We start from the raw sequence: 25,859 nt of genomic DNA, 5'->3' as shown, positions 1-25,859 counted from the left end.
TTCATCCGTTAAAAATCAAAATATCTCAGTTTTATCTATTATTAGGAGCTAAAGTGTCATTATATATTACCAAGCTAATGATCTAGTATTACTAAGGTATCGATAAAACAACGATAGCCAATCAAATCAGTCTCCCATAACATATCCAAAAATGAGAATTTATATTACATTTATAATATATCATTACATTGTTTTAGAGCGTCGAACTCCATCATCAAGACAAAAAGCTTACCAGAAATAAAGATGAGAAGACTTATGCGAGGAAGTGTTCCAAAATATCCGACCCATAAGCATGTCGGACTCGGATCTGGATGGATCTGACCTCAATTCCACCCGATACCACGTAACTCAAATTCTACCCGGTATCAAAGCTTGGCTGACCACATTACAGCCATAGCCTAGCATGAATCAACGATCAAGGATTAAGCTTGTCGGAGCTTCACAGCCGTCCGATCTCATGGTTCTCTTCGCAACGACATACCAAAACCTTTGCCCCGCTTCTCGCACGCAAAGTTCGCGACAAATCCACCGTTTGCCGACGCCGCTTCCGCCGCCATGTCCGCTTCTGCTGTAATCCGGGACTTCGACGACTTCGTCAAGGTCCACGGGATTCTACTCGCTGCCTCCGGCGTCCCACTGCCGCTCTACCGCCAGCTCTTCCGCAAGCTCTCTAGCGAAACCTTCGACGGCGGCGACTTCTTCTCCATCGAGCCATGCGAGGGAGGCCGCCAGCGCCGCCTCCTCCTCTCGGCTGACTTCCTCGGGAAGGAGTCGAACGTTTTCCTTGTCGATCACGCATGGTCATTTCGCCTTTCCGACGCTCTCCAACAGGTGAGAGCTCGAGCAATAAAATGAACCATATCTAACGTTAGGTTTAGGGTAAATTCGGCATTGGAGCATCCTTTTGATGGTCTTTTTGCTTCTTTGATCGATTAATTGGATAAAAAAATTGAATCTTGGATGGTTTTTACAGCTGAGGGAGGTTCCCGGATTAGCTGAGAGAATGGCAACGTTGATGTGCGTCGATCTTGATCTGAAATCCAACGATGAAAATCCGGAGTCAGAAACCCAAGAGGAGGAGAAGAGTGGAAGCCTGGACAATGTGTTGGAAATCTTGCTAAAGGAGATGGACAAAGTGAAGGAGAGAGGAGTGGATGCTGCAACTTGGTTGGAGCTGGAGGAGTTGGGCATCGACGATGAGATGCTGAAGTCTCTAGAATTGTCTACTAAGTTTCCGGTTGGTAGCACCTCATGAACACTGCCGTCGTCAATGTGCTTATATTTTCTGAGCAAACAACCTAAGAATGATTAAAGAGACGCTATATCATGCACTATATTGTACTTATCATATTAATTATTTACCTTACAACAGAACCTGGTTTCTCTTAATCTCTGGGGTAACAAACTCGAGGATGCAGAAACAATTATTCAGGAAGTCACAAAATGCAGAAGGTTAAAGGCAATCTGGTTGAATGATAATCGTGCTCTGCGAGATTGGTAAGTTTTGAGTGTCTTTAACTTTTTCTTGCAGCCCTGCAAGCTTCAGAACATCAAGCTAGTTGATGTTGTCTCATTTGGCAGATGAGGGTGTCTTTAGCTCTTATTTGCTCTTCATCTTTAGTGTGTTGTTGCCTCCTGAGATTCTTCAGTAATATGAGCAGGAGTAGCATATGTAAGCACATTATCTCATTTGCTTTCCATCTATTATAGTGATGTCCTTCTACTCTACAAAATAAAAGAATCAATGGTTCTATGATTCATTGATAGCGATAAAGCTCTATTTAATAGGAAATATTTTGGAAGTTGATTTTTTCCGATGAAACTGTTCTAGCTCTAGGATTTTTGTTGCCAATTTCTTGCATCAACACCCCTTTTCTTCTAGTAATTGACTGATGTGTATAATGCATTTTCAGTGGTGACAGGATTTCTAAATCGATTCTTGATGGTATTCCTGGACTGGAAATCTACAACTCATGTTTTACTAGCAATTTTGGCGAATGGGCATTAGGCTTTTGTGGCAGCATTTTGGGGGCAGATAATCCAGGTTGTTTGTCAGAGTGTAGTGGTTCATTGGCGAGTATTACCACACTCGATCTTTCAAATAGATGTGTCCGGTGCCTGCCGAAGGTAGGTCAAGGAATAAAATTGGTGCAATTTCTCTTTCTTTTTTGTAGTTTTGTCAATTTGGTCAGATGAATACTAGAAGGATGATGCTTCTAAAGAAGAGATCATCTGGATATGCTAGTTACTCTTGAATTGATTTTCTTATGCTATGGGCAGTTTCTGAGACTATTTAATTCTTTTCAACTGTCCTTTCTATGTCAGATTTTACTCTTGAACGAACTGAAGTTTACTCCTGTGAGATGTAATATCTTTTTAATGTCCTTATTTTTCCAGGCCTTTTCACCAATCATGTTGCCATCTCTTTCCCATTTGAATATCCGAGGAAATCAACTAGACCAGATTTCTGTTAATGATCTTTTACAACTTCTAAAGAGTTTTACTTTGCAAACTTTGGAGGTAATTTCCATAAAACTAGTTTCTAAGTTTATGTTGAAGGCTGCATACTTTGGAACACTTTCATATGCTACCTTGCAGGTTGATATACCTGGTCCTCTTGGAAACAGTGCGTTACAAATTCTGGAATATCTTCCTAACCTGTCTTTTCTAAATGGTGTTAGTGCATCAGTTATAACTGAAACTGGTAAACATGTTATTGATTCCGCACTCCAACCGCGTTTACCAGAATGGGCACCTTCAGAAACTCTTCCTGATAGGGTTATTGGGGCAATGTGGTTATATTTGATGACATATAGACTTGCTGATGAAGAAAAGATTGATGAAACACCAGTTTGGTATGCATAATTTTTATGTATTGCTCTGATGTTTTCAGTTTGATCTTATACTTATTGTCAATTTGGTATAGAACTGTCCCTAGATTTTAAAAAAGTATGATTGGAAATGATATCAGTCAATCAAAAAAATAAAATCAAGATCAGATCACTCTTAACTTAATTAAGTTTTTTATAGATCTCAATGACAACAAAAGATTCATATAGTCGACCCCAAACGGATGGGACTTGCAGCTTTTTTGTTGTTGCTGTCGTTGTTGCTGTTGTATCTGATCACATCAGTTTGATTGAATGAAATGGATCATAATATTTGGTTTTGGAAAACTTTATAGTTGTTTAGTCTGACTTTTCAACTTATTTTAAATTTGTAATTGACATTTTAAATCCTTGATTACTATTATGATATTTTCATGATGTATTTACTCTTAAAATCCTTTGTTACTAATTTTATGTAGATAATGTTTTTATCTTAAATTCACAAATGTACTATTTCATGATTTTATTTTACTCCATAGTTTATTCTATATCGTCTATATTTATCGTATGACTTCTAAAAGCTATTGCATACGAAGAATTTTAATTTCGAATGATACCGTTTGTACCAGGCAGTACGTACCGGTCCGCCCACATACAGGTACGCGGATCGCCCGCTATCGGGTGGTACTGTCGATTGAGGCTGTTTCCGCCTCGTTATCACTTGAAATCGGTCGGTAACGGTTGATTTCGACTGTCGCCGTCCGCTACCGAGCGGTATTAGTTGAGGGAGAAGGAAGAAGAGGGAGAAGAAAAGGGAAAACCTAGAGATCCGGTGCTGCTCTCCCTTGACGATCTTGATCTGTCGTCGCTCTCCCTCGTTGGACGCTACAGATGAGATGTCACCTCCACGTTTGAGGTGATGAGGCCTCGGCATCGTCTGTGACTTCTCCTCATCCACGTGGGGAGAAGCTCGCGAGGAGAAGAAAACGAGGTGGCACCACCTCGAGGATGTCGCCCTTTTTTCATTTTTTAAACTTTATTATTATTATATATACATATATATATATATATATATATATGTATATATGTATACATGTATGTATACATGTATACATGTATGTATACATGTATACATGTATGTATACATGTATACATGTATGTATACATGTATACATGTATGTATACATACCGAGCGGTATGTGAGAGCGTATCGCTCAGTACACTCATACCGTACTGTATCGTATCGAGCTGAGCTCAATACTGTAGTACGGTATGAAATTACGAACCTTATTTCATACAATTTTTTACTACACATTTGTTATTTTCTGTTCCTGCTATTCTACTATTTAATTTGTAGATTATCTTGCAGAATGTGTTGTGCTCTTTCTAGCTCATAAAAAATTATACCAATCTTTTGACGTGTTTCAGCTCCAGGATGTTTAATCCTGATTCTATGGTTGGGTTATTTTTTAAAACATGAATTGTATCTGCAGTTAGAAAAATACGTTTTGCATATCTTAGTAATCTAACTATTTTGCTTAGATGTATTACAGTAGTCATGGTACAACCTCGAATATTTCTTAGCTCCCTTTTTTGTAGGCATCTCATAGTCTGCATGGTGTTTACGCCAATAGCAACCAACTATCCATGATAACTCATACACTCTTTCCTCACCTACTTATTGGTCCCTGTTCTATAAGATCCCTGCTCCATTCAACCAAATATTCACTAATCCATTCCTGTAGATGTCTATCCTGTTCATTCTGCCTTATTTCCTCCACAGTTCTAAATTCAAAATTATGATCAGGATCAGCTGCTGGACTTTGGATTTGAATTGAATTGTTCTGAAAGAATTGACATCTCTGAGAAAACATTTTCTTCAACTTCCTTCCAATTTTACTCTTCTTTGGTCTATCCTCCTTGTTGGCAGTTGACAGGATCTTAAGGATTAGAGGGGAGATGGGCTTCCTTCTGTTCATTGCACTGATGACACTCTTCAATGTTGTCATGAACCTCAAAGGATGGAAACTAAGGCATCTTCCATGTCTACATTAGGTGCCCAAAGAAGAAATGCCAACCGAATCCCTTTGAATTGGTGCAAAACTTAGATTGGATTGGTTTAACATGTTTTCCATTTTAAGCAACTTATTTTGTTTCTCCTTTTCTTTGGCAGCATATTGGTACTTTCATTGGTAGTAGCATGTATGTGCAAGTGTTTATTACGGATTAATTGTTACCTTGATAGCTGTTAATAGTTCCCTTAAATATTTAGGTATGTCATGGATGAGTTGGGTTCTGCTTTACGTCACAGTGATGATGCGAATTTCAGGGTGGCTCCTTTTCTTTTTATGCCTGATGGGAAACTGGCATCAGCTGTAAGGTAATTGATTTTGAATATTTAATTTTCTTCTGTTTGTGTTCCTTTTGTTGCTTTGCATGTTCTTATGCTACGAGATAGAGGGTGGCAAGGATTCTGATATGTATATGCAACTATTCCACATATGTTTCTGTTCCTATATGGGTTTTTAAACATGCTTTTAATCTTATATCATAAAGATGTGTTCTAATATTTTTACTTTTGAATATTTAATATGCTTCTGTTTGTGTTCCTTTAGTTGCTTTGCATGTTCTTCTGCTCTAAGGTTGAGGGTGACAAGTATTTTTGGATATACATGTTCAACTTTTCCACATATGTCCCTGTCCTCGTATGGTATTTTACTTTGCTATTAATCTTATTATTATGGAGATGGATTGTGCTATATTGATGGATCATTTTATCTCATTTCTAAGATGTTCTTGTTCTATTCGATAACTTTGCGAGCAACATTCGCCAAAGATATTTTCATGGTTCATGCAGACAAGTAGTTATGATGGTTCACTTCTTAAAAAGGTTATTCTGTATAAGATGACTTCCTTATTGACAACTTAAAAAAGAAAATAAAAAAAGAAAGACAAGATATCCTCATATACCAATTCAGTAATAGAAAAGGAGTGCTATGTTGCTTTGCAAGATTGAATGACAGCTATAAGAGTTGTTTTTCATATAACAGCAAGATGATGAGACGTGAGGCAGTTTGGATTGTTTTCTTATTTTAGTAAATGCATAAATGTAGCAATATTTTGTTGTCACCTTGTATTTCTATAATTATTTTTTGAGACAAGATTTTGTACTAATTGGGTAATATACAGACTAGTGTACTGGAATTTAAGTCCTTCCTCACTCAAGAAAATAGAGGCAAAAAGGATTGACATGAAATGCGTCTCATTTGGTTTTAAGTTGGGCTTGTTGCTTCCTGTTATAGATGTTGGCAACACTTGAAAACCTGTTAACACTCAAGGGAAGTTATTTTCAGTTTTTCAGTGCTGTGGCCAATTCAGGATGTCCATCATGGGGAAGAATGCACTCGTGATTTCTTGTTTGGTGTCGGAGAGGATAAACAACGCTCCGCAAGGCTTACAGCTTGGTTCGATACACCAGAAAATTATTTTATTCAGGTATTTTATTTCTTCTTTGCTAATGCAAAAACTATTCGGACACGGCTTATCACTTCAATTTCCTCCATAGGAATTCAAAAAATACCAGCAGCAGCTTGCATCAAGAAGTCTTCCTGCTCCTAAAGAGGCCCCTATATCTAGAAGTATTCTTCAACATGACAGGCATACACTCCAAGTCTATACTGATATACCACACGTAGAAGAGTTTTTGACGCACCCTAAATTTGTTCTTAGTAAGTATGTGTGCAATTATCTCTCTATACTTCTGCTTCTCTGTAGTCTGCAGGACTTTCTCTGGATTTTTCTTATGGAGATGTTGTCGATGAATTAATAGATTGAATAACTCTAATCATGCTATTTGCGTCCTTTGGAAATTATAATCTTTTGTATTATTATATCAACTAGCCTGAAATGGGATCTGGAATTGTAATTGCTTCTGGTTTATAAAGAGCTTCCCTTAGCTGCACTAGGATTTGGAGCAATCCAGACAAAGTCCTCTCCTTTATCTAACACAATCTTTTCCTTTGCCCTTTATGAGACCTGATTTCACATCCAAACTCCTTTGGTGAAAGGTCATAGGTAAAAATGTTGATCTTTGCACTCGTTCCTCCAAAGTTGTCATACTGGCAATGCAATTGCGTGTAGAACATCCAGCATGCAAGACTCTGTTCTTGTTGTGGCATTCATAGATTCATCTTACATATTTATTTTTAGCTTAAAGTGTATTTTATCTTCAGTAACAAATCCAAAGGATGCTGATATTATCTGGACAAGCATGCAAGTGGATCCAGAAGTGAAGAAAGCCCTTGAACTAACTGATCTTCATTACACAAACCAATTCCCTTTCGAAGCTTGCCTTGTCATGAAACATCATTTGGCAGAGACAATCCTTAAGGTATGCAAACTCTTCCTTCAGAGCTTATGCATCTTCCAGTATTTTATATACCATATCCTCGAGGCTGCCTATCTAATGACCATCTCATTGTTTCTTGATTCAATGCTAAATTGCACTGGTTGCAATGAAGTTGTATTCCAATGCATATGTTAACCCAAACAAAAAGATTGTCAAGTTTGCTCACAGAATTTTGTGTGAATTTGTTCTCACTCACCGTCCATGTACACAGGCACAGGGGAGACCTGAATGGCTTCAGCCTACTTATAACTTAGAAACACAGTTATCTCAACTCATTGGTGACTATTTTGTCCGGAAACAAGATGCACTTAACAATTTATGGATTCTGAAACCATGGAACATGGCAAGAACAATCGACACAACAGTTACTGAAGATTTATCTGCAATCATCAGACTTATGGAGACTGGTCCTAAGATATGCCAAAAGTATATTGAGCACCCTGCATTATTCAAAGGGAGGAAGTTTGATCTTCGCTACATCGTATTGGTTCGCAGTATGGATCCTGTACAGATATTTCTTTTTGATGTGTTTTGGGTACGCTGTGAATTCCCTTGGCTATTTATTAGAGCAATGATCCCATAGTTGTTCTTGATATCTTCCAGCTTCTGATAAATTCAGCCTTTCACAGATATAACAATTTATTGATTCTTTCAGGTCAGGCTAGCAAACAATCCATACACTCTGGAGAAAAGCAGCCTTTTTGAGTATGAAACTCACTTCACTGTGATGGTAATTTTACTCTCCTATTTGCAAAGGCACTGTCACAATCTTGTGATAGCCAAAAACAACCCCAATCAACTAGAGAAATTTATCAATTCATGTCGTGAAGTTTACTCTTTCGAAGCATTTCTTTTTGTAGTGGATTTTGTCATATAATTGATGGATCTGTTGCAAATGTAGACTTTGAGACCATTGATGATACTTTACATTGTGCATCTTCAGAACTACAGGGGAAGACTGAATCACATGAATACACCAGAATTTGTTAGGGAGTTTGAAGAGGAACATCTAGGTTGATTGTTATTCTTTTTTCTATTGCAATCTCTACATTGCACTTTAAAATTAAGCGCTAATATAGTGTCCCCTTCTGTAGTGAATTGGCAAACAATCCATCAAGGAATCCAAGATATGATCCGATCTGTGTTTGACTCAGCTGCAGCGGTTCATCCAGAGATGCATAATCCACAATCGAGAGCCATGTATGGGGTGGATGTCATGCTTGATCATTTATTCAAGCCAAAACTTCTGGAGGTAATCCTATTCATTTAGCTGACATATACACCTGATTGACTCAGCAACGACACTAATCTCGAGATTTAGAACTGTAAACACATTGAATCACTCATCAAAATGCAGGTGACATATTGCCCAGACTGTGGCAGAGCATGCAAGTACGATACCGAAGCTATTGTGGGAAATGGGGGCATCTTCCGAGGACGTGATTTCTTCAATACTGTCTTCGAGTGCCTCTTTCTTGGCGAGACCGCACATGTAACACCACTCTAACTTTGCCATTTTGTTCACCGGCAAAGGAAACATTTTCAATTGAGTGTCATCGAAGCAAGTGAATGGGTGAATGATGTTACATGAAACTACTTAGTAAAACATGCATTTGGCAGAGCTTAGAATCGAGAATGAAGTTTTCATGTTGTACATGACAGATCATGAATTAGTAACTGCATCCAATCTTAGAAAAACTGTCAACTGTTTCAATCTCCAAAAAAATTTTAATTGTTTCATTTTTTTTTATTTTTAGAATGAGATATTTATGTAATTCCCATGAACAGGGTCAAACCTTATTCCGCTTTCTTAGACTTAGGCTTAGTTGATCATAAATATTTGTTTTTCACCTTTTGGTTTATTTTGCGAAAGATATTATCGTATTCTTTCTTTTCGGATCATATAAAATTGTCTCTCTCCCATTGCTGTGATCCAAAACTTTCATCAAGCTTAATTTCCTATAGATGTTGAAATCATGGAGTGGTAAGTTATGGAAACAACATCAATATCTGCACTACACTTAATTAACACAACCAAAATTAGGATTGAAGAAATACTTAAAGCTAGAGAATATACATGTGTCAATTATTGTAACTGTAGCATTAGATTATATTTTATGGTTAATTATAAATTATCTCATATATTTAGATACTATTAATATGATGAACGATTTTTATAGTTATGAAAGTGAAACAATTCATTCCATTTTCTCTAACGTCAATAGCTGTCCTGATAGAAGTTAGCATTTAAATCGATTCAATGATGACAATTTTATTATACATCACTATAAAAATATGCCAAATTATAGGTCTTATACTTGTTTGCAAAATCAAGCCAAAAATGAATTTGATTTTGTAATTGAGTGTAATACCCAAAAAATTTATTCAAGTATTAATTACAGGTAAAAAGTAATTTAGTTATAATATAAATAATAAATTTAACCATTTAGCCAATAAGTTGAAAATATAACCAATATGAAATTAAAAAAAATATAGATGTTTGAATGGATAATGATTAAGGAAAAATTAAACACAACATTGATATGTTCAATGAATAGTTTTCTTTGCATAATAAAAATTATTACCCTTTTAGGTTTTTATTTATAGGATGTTAAGTCTTGTTCTAAACCACAACTAATCATAGTTAAATGGCACATGTGAGGATAATGACGATGATGTATGCGATTACCTAATAAATTATACATTTTAAGTGTCAATCAATGCATAAAATGTTTGAGTTACAACGATTCAATATTTATATACTGTCATAAATACACTGACACTTTAAATTTATGGAATGAATCTTCAAAGTCATTAACTTACAAGACGGAATATTTTGACAATTAATGTTTGATTTGCATATATATATATATATATAATCATGTTATTGTTATAAGATCATTTTATTTTTTTTAATTTTTTCCAATAATTTTTTTCATAATCTTAAAATATCCCTTAGTCTCAATGGAATAGTTTCGCATATATGAATGGATCCATACAATGCATTGGTGCAAATGGATGGATCAATCCATATCATAACATGATCTAGTCCATATCGTGAGTGAATTTAATAGTATTTATCACATCTCTTTTGGTAAGGCATGGAAGGGGTTATATTTAGTATTTATGACCTTCAACACAAATATTTTTATTGGATTTATCATGTTTATTTTGATTTATCAACGTCCAACCCTACCATGAGTTCCATATAAGTGTAATTTTCTTTTTATGATATTTTTGTCATGGTTGTTTTTTTTCTCTTAACACAAGATTTTATATGGAAAAATATATGTTCATATATGCAATGCATATATCTTGAATTAGAATTCGGTAATATTGGAAATATATGCGTTGGAAAGAATAAGAAAAATGAGTTGGTAACCCATTTGTAATGTTTTTGTATAATGTTTTCTGTATATTAACAAAAAAAGAATGACGTTCTAAAACATTATAATTAATTTTTTTATTACTTTTATGTAATATAGCAATATAAATTATGTCCATATTCATTGATAATAATTTATATTTATAATATTTATAATATTTTTTTGTTCAGATAAAATATATTGTGTATGAACGAAAACAACTTTTCCAAAGATCGTAATTGGTCTTTTATCACTAGTCTGTAAATATATGAAAAACATAAGAATATATATATATATATATATATATATATATATATATATATATATATATATATATTGATATATTGATTGATAAAACCCTTGTCTCCTCTCTCTTCTCCGCCACTACCACCCCCTCTCTCTTTCTCTCTCTCTCTCTCTCTCTGGTAACTGTTTCTGCCGCAAAACCCAGCAACGAAGTGTATCCCTCTCTCTCCGCCCTCTATTTATAGAGGAGAAGAAGAAGAAACAAACTACTGCTGCAGATCTCTCTATCAAGAACTAACACATCGAACTGCCGATCGGACGTCGGGAGAGGAGGAGGGGCCGCCATGGACGACCTCGAGAAGGCGATCCTCCTCGTATACGAGCCCGGCGCCGCTGACCCGACCTTACGCGCCCAGGCCATGGCCTTCTGCGACCATGCCAAAGCCGACCTCTCCGCCCTCCTTCGCCTCTGTCTCGACCGCCTCCACCGGTCCTCCCTCGTACCCGTCCACTTTTGGTGCCTCCAGGCCCTCCACGACGCTGTTCGCCTCCGATACTCTTCCATCCCCCCCGCCGACCTCCCCATCCTCCGCTCCGCTCTCCTCTCCCTCGCCTCCGACCGCCCCCTCCCCGCCGCCTCCCCTCCCTTCCTCAGGAACAAGCTCGCCCAGACCCTCGCCGCCCTCATCCGCCTCGAGTACCCTTCCCTGTGGCCCGACCCCTTCCTTCGCATCCTCCCCTGCCTCCCCTCAGCGGACCCATCTTCAATCGACATGTTCGCCCGCCTCCTAATCGCCCTAGACGATGACCTCCTCAGCCTCGACTACCCGCGGTCGTTTGCGGAGGCCGCCGACGCCACGCGGGTTAAGGACGCCATGCGCCAGCAGTGCGTCCCCCAGATCGCCCGCCATTGGTTCGATGTCGTGTCCCTCTACCATTCCTTGGACACTTTCCTCGTCGCCGCAGCCCTTGACACCATGCGGCGGTATGTCACTTGGATTGACATCGCTCTTGTTGCCAATGATGCATTCGTCCCCCTCCTCTTTGAACTCATTCTCGCACCTGACTCGATCGAGCAACTGAGAGCTGCCGCCGTTGGATGTGTTCTTGCCATCCTCCAGAAGAGGATGGATCCACGCCAGAAGGTCGCACTTCTCCGTAGTCTACCAGTAAGCCTGGTGTTTGCTGACCCGAATTTGGTCATAAAGGTTCCATATTTGGTTACTGGGTATGCTGCTGAGGTTTTAGAATGTTGCAAGAAGTTAGGTTTGACAGATATAGATAGTTCATCTCCGGTGGAACTTCTCGAAGAGGCCTTGCCTTCAGTGTTCTATGTGATGCAAGAAAGCGAGGAAGTTGAATTGGGTAATGTGGTTGAGTTCCTATCGGTTTATGTCACCACCATGAGAACACCCTCGCAGAAACAAGCAGTGTATCTTGGTCATATCTTAGAATTTATTAGAGTGCAGATATGCTATGATCCTGCCTACAGGAATAATCTTGATATCCCAGATAAGATTGGTAGGGAGGAGGAGGACCAGATGGGTGAACGCCGGAAGGACCTTCTTGTGCTCTTCTGTAGCATTTGCCGGCTTGCGCCTGATGTCACACAGCATTTCATCCAAAATTTATTAATTAGGGCCCTGTCCTCTTCGGAAGCTAGCGTGGAGGAGGTAGAAGCCACGTTTACTTTGTTCCACCGGTTAGGCGAGACAGTAAATGAAGAAGCAATGAGAACTGGTAGTGGGTTGTTGCGTGAGCTGGTCCAAATACTCCTTTCGTCACAATTTCCTTGCCTTTCTCATCGAATGGTGGCACTCATTTACCTGGAGACTGTCATGAGGTTTATGAAGTTTGTCCAGGATAATCCTCAGTACATACCTTATGTGCTGGCTGCATTCTTGGATCAGAGAGGTATACACCATCCAAATCTCAATGTGAGCAGACGGGCTGGTTATCTTTTCATGAGAGCTGTCAAGTTAATGAAATCTAAGTTCGTGCCATATTTGGATATGATTCTGAGAGTATGCATCCTTTACCATTTGTTTATGGAATATGCTTATAATTTTTTTCCTTTCCCAAAGTGGTATATCGTATTTGTTCTATCTGGATACAGGGACTGCAGGATACCATCACTCAATTCACAACTTCAGATTGGTGCTCTAAAAATTTTGAGTGCTCAGGTTCTGAAGATGGCAGTCAGATATTTGAGGTATTACTTTGTGATGCAAAATATTTTTGCTCCAACTTCATTGAGTGTATACTGATTATCATTCCTCAATTTGATGGGGGCCCTAGGCAATTGGATTATTGATTGGCATGGAAGATGTATCCCCAGAAAAGCAATCTGACTATGTGGCAGCATTTCTCAGACCTCTTTGTCAAAAGGTAAAGATGGAATTTGAGAGTCTCTCCTTTTTTTCCCATCAATTGCCTTCTCTTCCTCGATTACTGATTCTCATAACTGCTTCAGCATTTATATGGTGAATAATTAGTAAGTTGACTTGTTACTTGTGCTTGTCTAATCAGCTCAATGAGGTGCTTTTGGATTCCAAGGCACAGGGGCTAGAAGAATCTTCAGGAAAAGTTTTAACCCTACAGCAAATTATCATGGCTTTGAATGCTTTAAGCAAGGTGTCTCTTTTTCTTTGCTGATATGTTCTCTCTCTGATAAATCAAGAGCCCGTTTGACATAATCCCTACTTTTTGTTGTTTCTAAGAAAAGTAATAAAAATGTCATTTCTGTTCTGTTTTTAGTTATTAATTATCAGAACTTATAGTTGATTGAATTAAAAAAAGGAACACATTGCATCTGATGATCTGGAGGAGAATTGTTATCCAATTATAGTTATGACAGGATCTATTGGGTAATAAGATGGTTTCTTGGTTTATAAAAAAATAGATAATACTGCTCTTAAAAGTTTTAAAAACAATGGAAGTACCATTAAGAAAAGAAATAAAATAATTCAAGCAGCATTTCTGTAAAACAATAAACTTCTGCCAAATGGGTCTGGAAACTGCCATCTTTTAAAGTATTATTAGTCATTTATGTATATTTGGTGAATGTTCACTATCCAATTCCCTTGACTTATAATTGTACAATGTTCTCGTCTTCTATCTTTTCAATCTTTTGTTCGTCTTGAGAACATCAATTTGTTGTGGAAGTGACTCCCTATCTTTATGTTTGTGTATTGTTTATGGACAGGGATTCAATGCACGACTTGCCACAAGTATCTGTCCGGCCATTGGAATTATGTTTAAGCAGGTCGGTTGAGCTATCTTTCATGGTGATTTATATATGAGATATTCTTTGATTTTGCATGGCTTCCTTCAAGTGCATTTATATAATATAGGACAGTTTCCTTTAGATGGCAAGCTTTTATGTGATTGAAGGTAGATGAATAGTTTATATTTTTTGTGTTTTATGTACACATGTAAGAGTTCTCTTGTTTTTTGTGTTGCAGGCATTAAGTGGGGTCTTGGAAATCCTAACTGCATTTCCAAACATTAAGACTTTGCGAAATAAGGTGACAAATCTTATACATTCTTCTTCCACGATACCTTTTGTATCTGAAATGTACAGTAACATTATTCGTGGATGCAGATTACATCATTCATTCATCGCATGGTTGATATTTTAGGAGGATCTATCTTTCCATGTCTTCCGGTTGTTTTAAAGCAATTGCTCATGGAAAGTGAGGTACCTTCTTCTCACAAGCTTTTGCTTTTTTTGCCTGTATCTTGTGCCTTTGGTGATGCATCCAGGGTAACTCAATTTGATCAACTATTCCTTTTCATTTATTATTCTGAGGTTACTCCATATATTATTTGTATGATTAGGAGACTGGTGTCACATTACATTGAGTGGTTTATGCTAGAAATTTTGTGATGTCTATGTTTCAGCTGTCTTTTCTCCATTTTTGACTTTTAGATTAACTCTGAATGAAGAACTTGTTATATAGTCTATCTAAGTTCTATTTTAACCTTTGTCTTTCATCTGAAAATTTCAGAAATGAAAATTGTTGAGCTTCCTTCTTGGTTGCAATAGCTTAACTATAACAGGATGTCCTTGAGGAGACATCTCAGTATTTAACACACTGTGCGGTCATGAGGCCAAGGGTTCAAATTTTGCTTAAGCATGTAGTATGTGTGTTATGTAATATTTAAATGAAAGAAGTAAACTTAAACAAAAGGAAGCTCAACAAACCTTGTTGTATGTTTGTGCTTGCACCGACTTAAGAAGCTGGACATCAATGTTAAACAGGAAAATGGCTAAGGTGTCATGACCCAGCCTGATATGATAACTTACCCATTAATTTGTTGTGTTTGAATTACTAGCTTAAAATGCATAAATCAAGTTAATGGTAATACATCTATTAGACTCAATCCAAATCTTTCTGAAATGGGACTACCAACATAGCCTAGATCAAATCATAATATGGTGGATATGAGGTCTAGGTGGCTCACGAGGAGTACTATGAGGCTCTGTCCATAGGGAGGCCTTTCCTATTCGAGTCCCTCGTCTTGGCCAATACTAGATCGACTCTTATATGAATTATTATTATCCGACCTAATAGGATGAGTGACCCATTAACTTGTTAAGCCTGAACCACTGGTCTAAAATGCTTAAGTTAGTGATAGTTTATCCATCAACTCCTTATAAGTAAATCTAAATATTTGTCTGCTTTTGATATGAGACTAAATCCTGATTGTGTTACATGTATGTTCCCCATGGCACACTTCTTGTTGGCTTTCAACTAATCAAATCTATTACCATTGACCAGGCATCAATAGGAAACTGAAGAGACACGTGTAAATCCATTTGATGAACTTCTCATGAAAATAATTTTTGCACAACATACACAAATAATAGGAATGGTATCAAAATCCTTTTCCATATCAAAATTTGATAATGTCCACCTAGGAGTTCCATAGAATATGTCTCACCTGGCTTTTCCATATTAAAAATTGATAAAAACTACACATTTTTACTCATAATTTCATAAACTCTGTGTTGCCTCTTAAGCAAGAAAAAAATAATCATACATTTGTGTGCTTGTCACAAGTTCCCTGTGCGCAGGACTTGATAAATCATTTGTATATCTTTAATCTGCTGACCATGACTTTTGACAAGAGGCTTACAAGTAACACTAAAGGGAGATACACATATAGTAAGTCATCTTTAATAGGTTCAGTTTTCATAATGAAAGTGAGGAAGGTCTTTCCCCATGGAGTTGGGAAGATATTTTGGGTTTAAGATCTTCGGAAAGTGGCAAGGATATCATGGCCTAACTAGTTTTAATGTTTTTGAAAAATTCAATAGTAAATCTATCAAGCTCTGGAGCCTTCCTATTGAGATTTTTTACCTAAAGCAAAGGGTTGAATCAAGTCATCATTGCAGTGTGCAGAAGAATCAGCTTTGGTCAGTGGACCAATCAAATGTTTATCTGGAACTCACAATTGATCCTGTTGTAGGATACTCACTAATGTTGTTCTTTTTCATTTTTAGAAGGATGGAAAACTGAAAGATTAGTGTTTTTGTGACCATCTTGATTCCATTTTACCTATATTTGTTCCTAATTCATTTTACACAATGTTGTTTAGAGACCATCAGTTTGATCTTTACCCAAATTTTTGTCCTGCTTAACTTGGTGTCTCTTAGTCTCATTCTGATCTCTGAATATTCTCGACCATGTTTTTCTCTAGTGTGCATAAATATTATCTTTAAGTTAGCAATATACTTTTAGATAATTTGTGAATAATCACATAAAAGAAAATTTTGAATTGATGTTCATTGGTGAATGGTCCTGTAATTGATTAACAAAGCCCATTAGTACATATGACTGTTTTACCAGTTTCATTGATATAAATGTCATCATGCACAGGAAACATGTAAGACTGTTCATAAATTTGTGGTTTTAATGAAATAATTTGAAGTAACACGGTTTCCTCTAATAACTAACTTGTGAAACATATTTATGCCACTTTTAAGGATAGGTATGCCTTTTAAGATGTCATTTATGAATTTTTTTCTTCCTCCACCATGAAGGTGCTATTTTTTTATTCAGAAGCATACAATTATAAGCTAATTGTTCTTTCAGCGAATTTCCTTTTGTTTTGACGCTTTAGCTCATGATTTGCAGCCAAAGGACATGGTGGATTTTCTTGTTTTAGTCAATCAATTAATAAGCAAATTCAGTACTTCTGTAGAGAGCATACTAGAAGAGATATTTCCTGCTGTTGCTAGTAGACTGATTGTGATACTTTCAAAGGATGCCTTTCCTTCAGGCCCTGGATGCAACACGGAGGTATGGAAGCTCAAACCCTCTACAAAGGTCTTTCTGCATGCCCTTAATTTCTCTGGTACAAATGCTGTGAGATTTTACAATTATGAAAATGATCTGAAAATTTTCCTTCTGATAGTTATGGCCGACTTGGATCCTAATCATACTTTCTTTGTGATGTGCACTTAATGAAAGAATGACTTTGGTGAATACTTGAGCCAGAACTCAAATATTTTTGGCAAATGTCTTTGATACAGGTTAAGACTTGTGGGAAAAGCAGATTGAATTGTTGACTGAGCTTTTATTTTTTGAATTAAAGGAACAAAAAGAGGATGCTTTTTAAGGATGTTAGCAAAATAACAGTAGCATTATTATGATAGTAATGACTCATGCAAAGAAAACAAAGCTTTGGTCAATGAGATAACTTATTAGCTGGATATTTTGTGAACTCTGCTTAGGTGGTATTCATAGGTGTACATCTCTAGTGTGCTCTCTTAAAAAACTTCTTTCCTACTTCCGTGAACTATTCTTCTACTAAAACATGAAGAATTTAATTATTGTGTATGGTTATTGAAATCCCATGATTAGTAATTTCTTGGGACTCAACTTTAAATGCTGCCATGAAACATAATAATTATTACAAGATCCATTGGTTATGTACCTGATTCCATGTCTACTTGGCTTCTGTAGGAAGTGCGTGAACTTCAAGAACTGCAACGGATATTATATACTTTTCTTCATTTGATGGCCAACCACAATCTTTCATCAGTTTTCCTTGCCCCTAATTGTAGAGGATACTTGGATGCACTAATGCAGTTGCTTTTACTAGCTGCTTGCGGTCACAAAGATGTACTTCTTAGGAAGGTACAGAAAATATTTTGCGGTGCATAGTTATTGTTTCTTGCAAGCTTCTATGTTGGTAATGTAATAGAGTTATGTTAAATTCAGAACTAGGAAACTTGCAAATTTTCTTGGTTATGTAAGAAGATGCTCAAGTTAAGTTTTAAACCTCACTCTGGATGGAGTTTAGGTGCCTTGTGGCGCCCTTTTTCCTAGCTCTTAGAACGAAATAGCAAAGTAAATTAACTAATAACTAAGACACCTACTTCATGTTTATTTTGGCAGTTGTGTGTCCAAATCTTCATGAAGCTCATCAAAGACTGGTGCACCAATTGTAATGTTGATGATAAGGTACTCTCCTTGCTATTAATCATTTTTATCATGACTAACCAAATACGTGTTCTTCATTTTTTTCAAAGTTTGTGATTCCAGATAATGGTTTTTGCTAAAAAAAATTTCCAGGTTCCTGGATTCCGCAGCTTTATAATTGAGAAGTTTGCAACTGATTGCTGCTTGTACAGCGTGCTTGATAAGTCATTTGAATTCCACGATGCAAATACCGTATAGTCATCAATACCTTTTCTTTTACTCTTTATGCTCAGCTAATGCATGAAATATTCATTTATGACTTTTTAGTATTTCATAGTTGCAATGCAAGATGGATCTGCAGTTTTCCTACAAAAAAATTCCCCATCAGGCTCGCAATTAGACACGCACTGGCCTCCAGTATATAATACTTGTGTGCTAGCATACAACTTTGGCTTGTTACAATACTTGTGCTTTTTACAAATCCCTACTGACCATTGTCCCATAGGTGATATAGTAACATGAAATTCTTCATGCAGATTTATAAATACACTAGAAGGTAGTGGTCTTAAGAACATAAGGTTCTTTTTGCAAATGAGAGAATAATCTAAGTTGTCTATATACACTTTTATTTGAGAGAAATTTGCACTGATCCAATAAGGAGGTCTATCCGTGATGTTACTTATCCATTTGTTTTCTAATAACCAAGTGCCTTACTGGACATTGGTCAGCATGGGTTGTGTTTCATGATGCTGGGCTAGTTGGGCACCGTGTTGGTTAGCACAAGCCAAAATTTGGGGTGTGGTGTACGTCGGCACTATTGACATTACTTTCATTGCATGTTCTAGTACCTGTCTAGCATGTTATGATCTGTGCTGATCGGCGTGCCAAGCCTTGCCTGTATAACTCTCCCTTTGACCTTTTCTCTTCTAAATGTATTTTAGGCATGAAGAAAGTGTTTCAATGGCTCTCTCCCATCTCAGTTTTCTTTTCTCTTGATGTTTACTCTACAAACTATTTAACAACATACCTCCATCAACAGTTGCTTCTTTTTGGAGAAATTGTGCTGGCCCAAAAGGTTATGTACGAGAAGTTGGGTAGTGACTTCATTATCCATTTTGTGTCTAAAGGGCTCCAAGCAGCTCATTGCCCACATGAACTTACAGAACAATACTATCAAAAGTTGCAGGTACAAGAACTATGCTAATGCCTTATTCTTCTGCAGTATCTTTAATTGTTTGTTGAGGTCTTTGATCTGACAAACTACCAGCTAAGATTAACAAGATATTGCAGAATTTTGAGCAAAATTGAATTATCCAGATCTGTAATGTATGGAAATCGTCAATTTATCTAGAATTGTGTCAGAAATTTTGTATTGTCCTGTCGTTTTCCTACACGTAGTTCATCTAACAGGTTTTTCATCTGCTCTAGGACATAATTAGGTCTAACTAGATGGAACATCAGATGCTGCTACACCTTCCTTATATTGACTTTCTTGATATCTCAAATCTTTTCCAGCAGGCCAATGATATCAAAGCTCTGAAATCATTTTATCAATTACTTGTTGAGAATTTGAGACAGCAGCAAAATGGAAGTCTTGTTTTCAGATAGCACTGCAATATTTGATGGCATCTTGAAATGGAGTCAACGTGTTAGATTGGTTAATAATTTTTTTCTATAGGATCTGCTGGTCAAATGCAGGTAGTCAGAAAATTTCTTCTTAATACAGTGTCATTTTAATTCTTTTCTTTCTTTTTTGGTTTCTTTCCTATGTTATTGTTACTAATTCTTTCAGGAAAGTTTTGTTGATGTACATTACCATCGGGATGTTTCGAAGATTGAGAAGGTATTCTTTGGCATCATTATTTTTACTTCTAACCATGATTTATGATTATTTTGTTTTTTCCATTAAAATTTCTACTAAATGTGATTGCATCAGTTTGACAAATACTTTATTGATGCCTCCTATTTAGATTTGATGCCTGCATAACATTGGCCACTGTCATTTTCCTTTGAAACACAGACTGGTTATGTTCTGGGAGATGTATATTAATCATGTATCAGAAGAATGATAGTTCTTTGAGTTTGTATGAGAAAAGCAGTTCCCTTTGAGAGTCTGTCCTGTTCTGCTGCCTCTCTCTGTCTCTCTCTCTCTCTCTCTCTGAGATAAACGTCAGTTTGATCTTGACGCAGTTGCCTTGACCTGATATTGGGATGCTAATCTGCCAATACCTAAATTTTTTGATAGAGAAACATATGACATAATTCTGATATTGCAGATATAAAATAACAAGTTGAAGAGATGACTAAAACTTTACGATGCTCAAGTGAGAATTTGTGCTCAATGTAATACTTATTGATGCTTGGTAAATTTGTTGTATCCAAGTTTCGCTGATGCTTTGTTTGCAAGGTTGAAATTTTCCATTTTCAATTTTTTAAAATAAAACTAGAGACCATGAGTAGGAACTATTGCAAGATTGTTAGAATCTTATTTTCATGTGAACACAAACAAAAAAGTTGCTTTGATGACTGATTTGATCATTTTGTATGTCATACCATTGTTGAATAAGGCTTTCCTAAGAGGTGTAGAATTCCGACTTGCTTATATTTTTCAAGATATATGCTGATGTATCTATAAGACTAATCTGATAAAGACTTCATAAGACATCCCATGCCACTGCTGACATTTTCTGCTGTACCTAACAACTCATGGAATGATGTTTGTTCTTGAGCCTCTTACGATAAATATATTTATTTAATAATGAGCATTAGATCATCCCCTTTAAACATTTTGTCGGATTGCTAAATTGGATTGCACCATTTGCCTTTGGTTCTTTGTGTGTGCAGGTGTATGTTGCGGGTATGCTTTCTTCAAGAAGGAAAAAGAGTCCTATTCTATTTGTTTAATTTTGAGATAAACAATAATGTATGCTGTAAATTATTTTTCATTAATATCTACCCTTTCTTTCGAGTCAATTTGTTCACACATTATTTTCTGGTCTCGTATCCATAAATATTTGCATCCGGATGTGTTGAGGATATCCTTAAAAGAGACTCTTTATCCACTTCCTGTAACTGTTCTGGTCACATCATAATGTATATGATCAGATGTACCTCAAAGACAACACAGCAAGCAGCTCGACATGTTTGCACTATGCTCGACCAACAGTGACATCCAACACTAGCGAACGAGAGGCTCAGATAAGAATGATTGTAAGATAATTTTATGCCTACCGAACACCGCAGCTCGACATGTTTGCACTATGCTCGACCAACAGTGACATCCAACACTAGCGAACGAGAGGCTCAGATAAGAATGATTGTAAGATAATTTTATGCCTACCGAACACCCAACTCAAACCACCAATCCTTCTTGCAAAGATGGCATGTTGAAACTCTCCAGACTCTTGATTCTTGTTAAAACCACAAACACAAGTAAAGAAAACCCCTAAGAGCCTTAAGTCAGGTTCTCTGTATCTGCCAGAACAGCTTGACGTCTCCCAGCAGAGGAAGCCGATGAATGGTAAAAGCCCAGATTCTATTCTACATCACCGCCCTGAATCGAATTTTCTGCAGAGATTAGGTTGAATTGGAGCAGGAAAGATTCCATTGAACGATTCAGACCACAAAAGGAAGGAGAACAATTTCTAACCATCGTTCACATCTTCCATGTATAGGCTACGGGACTTCGCACTTTGTGCTGCTTGTTGCTCCAAGTGATCCAACCAAATGCCGTGCCGGCTGACCTCCCTCTTTCCTTCGACGCAAACGTAACACTGTACTTGAGCTTCTGATTGACGTGTTTGAACATAAGCTTCGCCGGCTTCACCGTCACAGCAACACCACCAGGCCCGCTTACCTTCGCTTCATAGGTTGACGACGCCGAGCCAACATTCGTCAGCTCTCTTCGGTACTTCACCACTCTCCATTTCTTCGCGAACACAACCGAGAAGGATGGGTAGTTCAGGTTGCCAGGATCTGAAAACCGCCGCGAGCAGGTGGTCACGTTAGGCCTCTTCGTGATGGCCTGGATGTGTGGGATGGTGTAGTTCAGGGAGCAGAGGAAAGCGATGTAATCGTCTGCCGTGATGTCGTAGACGAGGCCCGGGGAGAGGGCTCTCTGTGGATCCACATGGCCCGCACCGTAAGCGAACGGGGTGGCGTATGACCCACCGGCAGCATCGCGAAGGGGAGAATTGGTGTTGTCGAGGACGTATGAAGTCGTCATGAGGGCCGACTTGATGGCAGCAGGACTCCAGTTAGGGTGCGCACCCTTCAGCAATGCAGCAACTCCACTGATGTGTGGGCATGACATCGATGTTCCTACATGAATAAGATCGACAACCACGAGAGAAAGTTATGATCAGCATACACTCATTCTAAAGCTAGCAGATATGACTCACAGAGCAAACACATACCCGACATGATGTTGAATTGGGTCCTCCGGCCATCCTTGAGCAGCCCGGTCGGCCCGATCGATCCCGACCACCCTGCCAATATGTTCACCCCCGGCCCGATGAAATCCGGCTTCAGTATCTGCGGCGACACCGGATTTGGCCCTCTTGAGCTGAATGCCGCCACCACCGGCGACGGCCGCACCCCCAGCACCGTCCCCCCGAAGCTCAACGCTCCCCTTGGTCTCGGGTTGGTGGTGACGTACTGCCGAATCAGATCCCCTTCCTTCTTCCCCACTGCTACTGCCGGCAGCAGATGGCTGTCCGCCACCAGCTCCTCCCCGTTGGCTGCCGTGTTCGCCAGTATCATCCCCGCTCCTCCGGCGGCCTTCACCACCGCCCCCTTTTCCACGCGGGCGCTCACCCCGCGGTCGCAAAGCACCAGCTTTCCCCGCACGCGCGCGGGGTCCAGCGTGCCCGCGAGGCACAGCTTGCTCGCGTTGCTGCTCCCGCCGCCGTACACCGCAGGGACCAGCTTCTTCCCCATCCCCTTCCCACTGTACAGCGAGACTCCTGTGTACCGCGCGCCGTTGCCGAGGCGGGCGGTCGCCGGGAAATCGCGATCTAGGGTGCCGGCGCCCACGGTGGCGATCCACGGGGCGCCGTTCGCGAGGGTGGCGGGGCCGGGGCCGCTGTTGCCGGCGGAGCAGGAGACGAAGATGCCGCGCTCTGCGGCGGCGAAGGCGCCGATGGCGATCGTGTCGCGGAAGTAGGGGGTGGAACCGCCGCCGAGGGAGAGGGAGAGGATGTCGGCGCCGTCGGAGATGGCAGTGTCGATCCCGGCGAGGATGTCAGAACCGAAGCACCCGGAGGCCCAGCAGACCTTGTAGGCGGCGACGCGAGCGGCAATCGCCATGCCCCGGGCGGTGCCGGTTGCGTACCCGAGGAGGCTAGCGTTGGCCACGGCGGAGCCAGCGGCCGTCGACGCCGTGTGCGTCCCATGCCCGTCCCGGTCCCGCGGCGAGTCGTACTCGTTGGGCTTCCCCCGCACGGTGCCGTCTCCGGCAACCGCAGCAGCAGCTCGGAAGCCCCGGGAGAAGCTCCTGGCCCCAACGAGCTTGCGGTTGCAGAGCGAGGGGGAGAAGTCGACGCCGGCCTCGCAAGCGCCGCGCCACCGGGAGGGGACCTCGGGGAGGCCGGCGGCGGCAGAGAAGCTCGGAACCTCCGGCCATACGCCGGTATCGAGGACGGCGATGAAGACGTCGCGGGAGGCAGCCTCGACGGCCTGTATGGGGCGGGGAACGGTCGCCGAGGAGGAGGCGTCGGGTGCGAGACCAAGAAACTGCGGGGAGCGGGTGGTGTGCAGGGTGAGTACAGGGTCGGGGTGGAGTTGGACTACGGCGGGGGAGCGGCGGAGGAGGTCGAGGTGGTGCGGCAGCAGGGAGGCCGCGAAGCCGTGGAGGGCGTCGGAGTAGGTATAGAGTAGGTGGCGGCCGGGGTCGATGTCCAGAGACTGAAGGTGCGCAGCGTACCAGTCGGCGTGGCTCGGGTGGACTGCCGGCCGGTGGGCCGGGTTCATGTACACGATGTAGGTCTGGTTGCCGCAAACCAAACCTCCGGCACAAGCCAAGAACAGCATCACTAACGCCGTAACACTTGCCATACTCCTCGTTACCGAAGGTGGAAGCAAGACGCTCAGTTGTTCTCTATGAAGTCTCCATGAGGTGGAAGGAAGGCTGCCGTGTTTCAAATAATATAGGCGGAAAAAGGTGAGTGAGTGAGTGAGAGAGAGAGTGAGAGAGAGAGAGAGAGAGAGAGAGAGAGAGAGGCAATATTGGTGCTGATGTCGTGGTGGCGATCTGCGCTGCTCACAGTCACAGAGGAGTGCCGCAGGGCAAGCAGAGGAAGAGCTTTTGAATGGATTCAAACGGATAAACAAAAGGAGGGGACAGCTTCACAAACACACACACTCGACTGACCCATGTCGGGTAATGAGCTTTTTCTTTCTTTTGTTTTGTCTCCTTATTAATCCCTTCGCACCTAACAATATATAATCTGCAGACGTCCTCCTCCGTTCCGTCAACTTCTTCTTGGATTTTGTTTTGTTGGATACGCATTTCTAGATCGTATTAAAGATTTAGCCTTCGTGGAGGGAAGATTTTGAACCCAAGGGTGTCAGCTCTTCCTCTCCTTTTCCGTGTACGGACTTGTATGGATAGATCCATCCACGCGGTGGAACTTTCCAATTAGAAAGAATATTGGGAAATGTTTCTCTCTTTTTTTTTTCCTTTTTTTTAAGAAATATTCTTTTTTCTCTTCTTCCATTTGTCATAACCACTAAAATAAATTAAGAGAGTCGGAGATGACACCCAAAAATCGACTCAATCCTCCATGTATAAGATTATACCGCTAATTATATTTATAATATTTTTAATACCTTCGTCGAAACGCTATAAATCTATTCAAAAATATTATAATTGAGATGAATTACGTCAACACTCGATAGAAATCATCTCACAAACAAAAATAGTAAATAATAATTTAATAGGGTGATTTTTTATATCAATGTTTTTGAATAGGCATATAGTGTTTTCAAAGCACTGAGTTTATTCAAAAATATTATAACTAGAAATTTTACCCGATTAAATCATTCTATCGATGGGTCTATCAAAAATGACAAAAGTTGTTTACGCCTCTAATTAGAGGATATTATGAGAAATATGACAAAAAGAAACATCAATTGGAAAATATGGAAACGGATACCTCTTAAGGAAAAAAAAAACCTAAAAAGAGAATTTTTTTCGAGAATTCGTTTACTTTAACTGTATTTAAAAGTCTCATTTTATTCTTTTTTCACTCATAGAGTATTTCTATTCTCATATTTTTATTCACAAAAAGTTTCCTTCATTTTTTTTCAGAAAATAAAATAAATTAAGTAATTACAAGCAAAAAAGCATATCATTTTACAGTCATTTAATTTTGGTCTCGTGGCCTATTTGTTAGATCCCAAAACACACATTCCATTCCATGGCCCCATTGCAATATAATTTGCATGCCCTCCTCAATGGCAGTGTTGTTTTAGACCTCATGCATTTTGAGAGTCTCACCTTCTTACTCGACAAACATGCAATACGTGAAAGCTATTTATGATGTGATTTAAGCTTCGATCGTTCCAAGGTGGCGTCATT

The 25,859-nt window shown here is 39.4% G+C and overlaps 3 protein-coding genes across 9 annotated transcripts; 2 read left to right on the top strand and 1 right to left on the bottom strand.

Moving 5' to 3' along the window:
- The first annotated feature begins 496 nt into the window (after positions 1-496).
- On the top strand, positions 497-8,916 carry LOC103968515 (uncharacterized). The gene is made up of 15 exons (XM_009381763.3): positions 497-831; positions 974-1,237; positions 1,373-1,497; positions 1,914-2,127; positions 2,398-2,520; positions 2,599-2,855; positions 5,101-5,208; positions 6,182-6,323; positions 6,394-6,556; positions 7,061-7,218; positions 7,448-7,771; positions 7,892-7,966; positions 8,180-8,249; positions 8,331-8,488; positions 8,594-8,916. The coding sequence occupies exons 1-15, from the start codon at positions 556-558 to the stop codon at positions 8,741-8,743; spliced, it is 2,607 nt and encodes an 868-aa protein (XP_009380038.2). The 5' UTR covers positions 497-555; the 3' UTR covers positions 8,744-8,916.
- A 2,050-nt stretch (positions 8,917-10,966) lies between these two features.
- Positions 10,967-21,318, top strand: LOC135650984 (exportin-T-like). Of its 5 annotated transcripts, none has more exons than XM_065170745.1 (15): positions 10,967-12,871; positions 12,964-13,059; positions 13,146-13,235; positions 13,377-13,481; positions 14,053-14,112; positions 14,312-14,374; positions 14,452-14,547; positions 16,991-17,155; positions 17,822-17,995; positions 18,257-18,322; positions 18,434-18,532; positions 19,320-19,466; positions 19,799-19,978; positions 20,073-20,123; positions 21,125-21,318. In XM_065170745.1, the coding sequence occupies exons 1-13, from the start codon at positions 11,192-11,194 to the stop codon at positions 19,886-19,888; spliced, it is 2,931 nt and encodes a 976-aa protein (XP_065026817.1). In that variant the 5' UTR covers positions 10,967-11,191; the 3' UTR covers positions 19,889-19,978; positions 20,073-20,123; positions 21,125-21,318. The 5 variants fall into 5 exon arrangements, with proteins under 5 accessions (XP_065026817.1, XP_065026818.1, XP_065026814.1 ...); XM_065170742.1 differs by having other exon boundaries at positions 10,968-12,871; positions 19,796-19,978; XM_065170744.1 differs by lacking the exon at positions 21,125-21,318 and adding an exon at positions 20,251-20,389 and having other exon boundaries at positions 10,968-12,871; positions 19,796-19,978.
- A 141-nt stretch (positions 21,319-21,459) lies between these two features.
- Positions 21,460-24,537, bottom strand: LOC135583991 (subtilisin-like protease SBT1.8). Of its 3 annotated transcripts, none has more exons than XM_065170749.1 (3): positions 22,696-24,537; positions 21,930-22,600; positions 21,460-21,847 (listed from the first exon to the last, which is right to left on the bottom strand). In XM_065170749.1, exons 1-2 carry the CDS (start codon positions 24,332-24,334, stop codon positions 21,936-21,938), a joined length of 2,304 nt encoding a protein of 767 aa, XP_065026821.1. In that variant the 5' UTR covers positions 24,335-24,537; the 3' UTR covers positions 21,460-21,847; positions 21,930-21,935. The 3 variants fall into 3 exon arrangements, with proteins under 3 accessions (XP_065026821.1, XP_065026822.1, XP_065026820.1); XM_065170750.1 differs by having other exon boundaries at positions 21,460-21,833; XM_065170748.1 differs by having other exon boundaries at positions 21,460-22,600; positions 22,696-24,536.
- Positions 24,538-25,859: the final 1,322 nt, after the last annotated feature.

This window comes from Musa acuminata, chromosome BXJ3-10 (genome assembly GCF_036884655.1).
Source record: "Musa acuminata AAA Group cultivar baxijiao chromosome BXJ3-10, Cavendish_Baxijiao_AAA, whole genome shotgun sequence".
In the NCBI taxonomy this organism is placed as follows: domain Eukaryota; kingdom Viridiplantae; phylum Streptophyta; class Magnoliopsida; order Zingiberales; family Musaceae; genus Musa; species Musa acuminata.
Note: the sequence above shows the minus strand (reverse complement) of the source record. Positions and strands in the feature narration are given on the sequence as shown.

What these genes read in the sequence shown, in the direction of transcription:
- LOC103968515 (XM_009381763.3), top strand. Translation starts at nt 556, where the DNA reads ATGTCCGCTTCTGCTGTAATCCGGGACTTCGACGACTTCGTCAAGGTC. An exon ending in TTACTTTGCAAACTTTGGAG is followed by an intron (nt 2,521 to 2,598) that starts GTAATTTCCATA and finishes GCTACCTTGCAG; the next exon opens with GTTGATATACCTGGTCCTCT. An exon ending in TGGCAGAGACAATCCTTAAG is followed by an intron (nt 7,219 to 7,447) that starts GTATGCAAACTC and finishes CCATGTACACAG; the next exon opens with GCACAGGGGAGACCTGAATG.
- LOC135650984 (XM_065170742.1), top strand. Translation starts at nt 11,192, where the DNA reads ATGGACGACCTCGAGAAGGCGATCCTCCTCGTATACGAGCCCGGCGCC. An exon ending in ATTTGGATATGATTCTGAGA is followed by an intron (nt 12,872 to 12,963) that starts GTATGCATCCTT and finishes ATCTGGATACAG; the next exon opens with GGACTGCAGGATACCATCAC. An exon ending in ATTGTAATGTTGATGATAAG is followed by an intron (nt 18,323 to 18,433) that starts GTACTCTCCTTG and finishes AAAAATTTCCAG; the next exon opens with GTTCCTGGATTCCGCAGCTT.
- LOC135583991 (XM_065170749.1), bottom strand. Translation starts at nt 24,334, where the DNA reads ATGGCAAGTGTTACGGCGTTAGTGATGCTGTTCTTGGCTTGTGCCGGA. An exon ending in CCAATTCAACATCATGTCGG is followed by an intron (nt 22,601 to 22,695) that starts GTATGTGTTTGC and finishes TTATTCATGTAG; the next exon opens with GAACATCGATGTCATGCCCA.